The sequence below is a fragment of the Aptenodytes forsteri genome, unplaced genomic scaffold (genome assembly GCF_000699145.1).
Source record: "Aptenodytes forsteri isolate BGI_AS27 unplaced genomic scaffold, ASM69914v1 Scaffold181, whole genome shotgun sequence".
NCBI lineage: Eukaryota > Metazoa > Chordata > Aves > Sphenisciformes > Spheniscidae > Aptenodytes > Aptenodytes forsteri.
In genome coordinates, this window is record NW_008795702.1 from 4,638,051 (window position 1) to 4,643,874 (window position 5,824).

Sequence of the window (5,824 nt, forward strand, 5' to 3'; positions counted from 1 at the left end):
GTGCCGGCCAGGACTCCAGCCAAAAGCGGTGGATTTAGCAATCTGGGATAACTGGTAAATATGGCAACATACGTAACACTTGTTATGCTCTAAAGATTTCAATATGAGACAGGCACCTAGACAGCTCTTTTTGAGACTTACTGCAAGTTTGTTTTTATAAAATCTATATAATTCTTTCAGCATTTGAAGTAATTCTTTGAAGTGAGCTCCCTGAGCACAAGGTTTGCTTGTGAAGAACTGGCAAGTGTCTCATTACACGCACACAAATCCACACACACAAATCCACCGGGAACTGCTTCCTTTCCCCCAGGTTACCTACTCTCTGTGCTCCATGCGAGACCCTCCTTCAGCTTTCCTCTGGCAAACTTCCGGATGATGCTGTCTGTGGAAACGGTTAAAAAGAAAAACAGATACGCCTTCCTGGTGATCTGGTTTGGATATTTTGTTTTGAGAGCTCTTTATATAAGACCTGTTTTGACAAAGGCCTCTGCCTATGGTAATGCGCTCGATAAAATACAGTGCAATATGGAGACCAGTGTTGTCCATCTAACCTTATCTCCTGTTCAGTTACCAGTTTATTGTGTTTCTATTAAATACATTATTGCTGAAGTGCGATTTCGCAGCCTTTGCTAAATATAAAATCACAGATTCTGTGTGGCATTTGGAAAGGCGACAGCTCCTCGCAGTGAGGGTGGCGAGGGAAACAAACTGCGGTGGTGAGCGCTGCAGCCATGTTCCTCCCAGGAATGGACCCAAAATCCTTGTGTTTCCTTCTCTGTTGCTCGACCACCTCCTTCCTCTTTTCCAACACAGTTGCTGCTGTTCTCGTGGTGATGATACTTAGCGCTCTGTTTGCCTTTTGGTACAAAAGGCTGGAAGAAGGTAGTTGTTTTCTGAATCCATGGGCATTGCTCGTTGAAACAGAGCAGTATCACCTAAATTGTGCTATCTTGAGAAGATGAATGGACACATGGGAACATAGGAAAGTTCTTCATGAGAAGAGCTTGTTGCATTGGGTGACAGGTATTAATACGAGCTTGGCAGCTCTCGTGAGGATATTTGAATGATGGGACAATAACAAGGAAAAGACAAGCCCGATGGGTATAACACAAAAGGCCCTATGGCCATATTTTGTAATGCTCCACACTTTGCTTGCCTTACCTGATGGGGTTTGAGTTTCAACAGACGAAGGGAAGAATTTCATTTTTTCCCAAGTCTAAGACCTGTTAGGCATCTATGATACAATGATGTATCTAAAATCCCCATACCAATATTTTATTTTTCTAAACAAAAAATTTCGCCATCATCACAGAAAAGATTCTTCTTGAGGTCAGGATTTGACAAAGAAAAGGAACCAAGGCCTCAAAAGGAAAATAAAAAAAAAAAAAATCTTGACATCCTGAAAATGTATCAACATCTTGAAAACAGCTTTAGCCACTTACAAGGACCTGTGGAAAAGTAAGAGAAGTTTCTTAGAGTCTGAGGCTTACAGAGAGCTTCTTCCTCCATCTTGGAGACACTGTGAGAGACAGTGTACCACTGAGGGACAGCATCAGAAAGATGGGGAGGGCTAGCAAGGAAACATGAACAGACAAGATATGCAAGATTTCTTTTTATCAACACTGTGCACATGTCTTGGAGAGTGGAGGAGCCACTATATCCTTGTTGTAATCTCTCATCCTAATCACAGTGACTGTGCTTTTGCTAGCTTTGTGCAGCAAATGGAGAAGGAAAACTGTTCTAACCACACCTATACCGATTCTGGAAAATATTCTGGGTCACCGCCAAAATAAAGCTAATCCAAGGGCCACCTGGGGGTAAAACCCTGTTCTACTATAAACAGGGTCCTATAAATAATCCTATAAATAGGATTACTATAAAGTAATCCTTAGGCTTGAACCCACAGAAGGATGCACATCACCACTTCCCACCATGACTAAAAGAACTGAAGACACTTGGTAAAGCTCAGTACTAGGCCCACAAGCAAAAGAACAAACTTCAAAATAAAAAGTTAGACAACGTCCCCCCCCCCGTTTTTGGCTATGGAACATGTTAGTCTGGAATTAAAGCAATAACCTGTTTCAGAATTCAGTGTCCGAACACCAGATACCTGGAACTTCTGGGCTTCTTCCCTTGTAAAATAGCATGCAAGTTAAATCTGAAATGCCTGTATTTTATATAGACTATGTTTTAAATGCAAACATGTATAAAAAATGCTATCATGTACAAGACTCCAGTCAGCTATCCTTATGCTATGCATTAATTCCAGAGAACAGCTGGAAATCCCTTGGAAAGTTTGATGTAATTACATCTGACTGTAAATCTTTGACTGTTTTAATATACTCAGGTGACCTAAATAGCATTACGCAGAAAAGAATTTTAATTTAAAGTAATTAAGAAAGAGTAATTGTCTCAACTTAAGATCAGTTTCTCTGAGAAATTACTGCTCAGAAAAGTCCTGTATGCCTTGTTCTACAGCCATATTCTTTGTATTTCCACATTGTAAATACTCCATGGTAAATTGCAATGGAAGCTCGGCTTAGCTCAACTTCTCCTGGCTCTGCGGTACTGCTTCTCGGTTGAGAAAATTGATCTGACTCTCAGTTTTTGGCATCTATGCTTTACTTTTACAGCTGATTCAAATGTGTCCGCTGCTAGTTTAATGGTGACTTTTCTTCAATATGAATTTCTGTCATGCTCAAACAACTAATTTACAGATGCAAGGGATATGTTGCCAATTGTCCTTTAAAATGTCTCAACCAAACAATCTTTCAAGAGGTGTAAATTAAGATGGTGGGAGATCTTGTCAGCAATTCAAGGGAGGTTTTCCTTTGCTCTGGTGTTGTGCCAAGCAAGTTGTCTGAGCACGGTCTAAAGCTGCCCTTCCTAGAATGGCTGGTCAGCTGGCTTCAGGTATATTAGATGAGGGGTGTGATCTCATTAAAGCATTGGATTTATTATACAGTAGTGCAGATCAGCCGCATTGTTCATGTGCAATAGATGCCTATTCCTTTGCTATTTTCTCAGGGCTTCTGGAAATGAGGGCAACTAGGAGTTAGTAATAGGCTGGATGAATTTTGGCTGGTTAAACTGATGTGGCTTGAAAACAGCCATTTGGTGTGTTATGGCCTAAGTCAATCTGCCACTCAGTTTGTGGTTTGCCCATGCAGTGTGGGACCTGCTTTTTGAAGGTAAAATTGTGATGCCTCAGAATAACACCCTAAGGCAGAAATATGGTTATTTGTGAAAATTGCTTGCAGAGGGTGTTCATGAAGTTATAGTTTGGATTAAATCTTTTGAAGTTACCCTTAATTTAAGATAGTTGTAAAAAGCCGTCGAGCTGCTTTGTGGAATCAGGTAGCTACAATAATATGGGCCTCCACCAAAACTGGACAATCATTGCCCTAAACAAAGGTGCGTAAAAAAGTACAGGCAGCAAAGTGAAGCTGGGAAAATACGACAAGAGGAGATGAAGATAGCAGGACAGGGGCACTAACAGTGTGATCCTGAGAAACAACACAGAGAAAAGTTTGAAAGCCAAAAGGGGCCTGGGATTATGATGAAATAAACCATCTCAAATTATTTGATTCTTTATCTATGTGAGGAAACACAATTCTATGCTTTTCTTAATAAATAAAACCATGCAATTGTATTCTCAATTTCTTCTTTTAACAAAGCATTCCATACACCAGCAAATTTTCTTTAACCTCTGGAATCAAAGAAGACTAAAGGTATGAATTGCATCAGCGTTCTTATGGAGACTGCATTCAACAGCATTACTGGACTTACAAGCGGGGATAACATCTTAGCTAGCCTCCAGATTCAGTCAGCTATGAGCACACTGTGAACCTTTTTTTTCTAACTACCAAATTGATGCTATTTTTAAAAAAACCCACATACAGATTATTTTCAAATGAAGACGTTTAAGTGTAGCATTTCATTAAAGAAAAAAGTGACAACGTATACTTTAGCTTTCTATTTCATCTTAAATCACATAACTAGATTATTGCAGTATTCTTTAAATTCAGAAGTCCCTTTCCCAAATGGCAGCGAAAATAGCTTTTCTCGTGACTGTTTAACTTCTAAGCAAGCTACCTTTTTTTGCTCTTTTATGTCAGTCCTTCCCATGCACTGTCATCATTTTACCAGGGTAATAGTCTATTTTCTTTCTTTCTTTTTCCCTTTCCTCAGTATTTTCTGTAATTTCCTTCACTAAGGGAGAAGTACTTGATCCTGCTGATCAGGGCATGACTCCTTGAGCAGTGTAAGTTTTGGGAGACAAATGTAAACTGAGACTAAAGAACTGAGGGACGAATCCCACATACTTAAATTTCTACTTCGGACCGAGTAGGTTTTGAAGCTGAGTTTTTTCCTGCGTAGAGTAGTGGGCAAATGCTGTGTCTATATTTACAGATACTTGCGTTTGATTAAGGCTATGTAAAAAACAGTGGTAATATAGGAAAACGTCACAAATAGTTTGAAGGCTGGAGGAAAAAACTTTGTAGCTGAAGAGCTCATGATTAACTTCTCAAAAGTGACCTCATTACAGAATACACACCCTTATGCAAGTATTCAAACCAATCTGTTACCATACAAGGTGATCTAATGATCTCTTCTGGCTTGGAAAACATGACCTTAAAGGAAAATAGCTCTGCTTTAAGAATGTGGGCCACCTTGTTTGTTTATTGGCGATGAGTTCAATATGGCAAGACTTCTTGTGCAGTCTTTGCCCTACACCTAGTTGGGGCAGGTATTCATGAAATTAAAGAACTGGAAACAAAATAATCCTGAAGAAAAACCACTTGTGGCTGCTTTCTGGCCTGAAGCTTTGGGTTTCTGAAGAAACATAATAACCACTCCAGGAAGGTTAACTGTTCGGGTTTTAGGACAAACTATAGGATATCTAACCTGCAACGCCACACCAAGCTTATCATAAGTATAGAGCCAAGCTTTTGAGAGTTGTTCGGAAGGAAAGCAAACTGTCTGTTGGAGGGGGAGCTCAAGCCAAACAAGGGAGCTGTGTAGCACCATAGGCTTCACCATGCTGAACTACGCCTTTGTGGGACAATGGGTTGAAATAATGAGTAACAAAAATGTGCCTCTGCCAAAATTTTTCAGCATTCTTTAAATGCCTTTTTTTCTGTACTTCTGTAAGATCATCCTCTGCTTCAAAAGTTTTCTTGCTGCTTTAGAAGTGACAGCAGATGAAACCCCTATTTAGTATTAATTATTAAAGAAACACAAAGGAAGAACAAATAATTCTCATTCTCACTGGACAGAACCAGCTCCCGTGGTTCAAGGACCAAGGTACAAGGAACAAAGACGGAGCTGCTATTATTGAAAAGCTTCACTTAAGACCAAAGATGCCTTGTGTTCAGGAGTGAAACAGCTGCTGGTGAAAAATGCCGTCATAGAGCCATACCGTAGGTGGTTCTCACATTTGCTGTTTTCTGAATGGACACGCTGGTGGCATTTGCCTGTGATATTGCCATTAGAGAAGGTATTAATATTTGCAAAAAACAGCTGTGCAGCTTGGGCTTTTCAGTGAGGCCAAATTTTGATTACTGCAGCAGGACTTGGCCTTTCTTTTCCCTCTCTTCCTGAGGGTTCAGAGAGCAGTTGAGTGAGGAAAGTGGAAGTGCAGTCCTAGGGGGGAGAAACAGCAGCAACTACTATACCTGGAAGAGATATCTTTGATATCTTGTTATTTTATTCATAGCTTCATGAATCTGCCATCTCAGGTGGAAATTTCTTAATAGCTGTCTTCAGGCTGTCTGGAGTCTTCACCTGTCCTGTGACAGTCTCAGGGCAGAATTAAAAATGC

General features: G+C 40.1%; 1 protein-coding gene across 1 annotated transcript in view; it reads left to right on the forward strand.

Annotated features, from left to right (window-relative positions):
- Positions 1 to 3,408, forward strand: part of GPR88 (G protein-coupled receptor 88) — a 4,955-nt gene extending 1,547 nt beyond the window's left edge. Inside the window, exon 2 of the mRNA XM_019473099.1 lies at positions 3,319 to 3,408. Within this exon, the coding sequence (XP_019328644.1) occupies positions 3,319 to 3,408 (90 nt within the window). The remainder of the gene's footprint in view (positions 1 to 3,318) is intronic.
- The last annotated feature ends 2,416 nt before the right edge of the window (positions 3,409 to 5,824 follow it).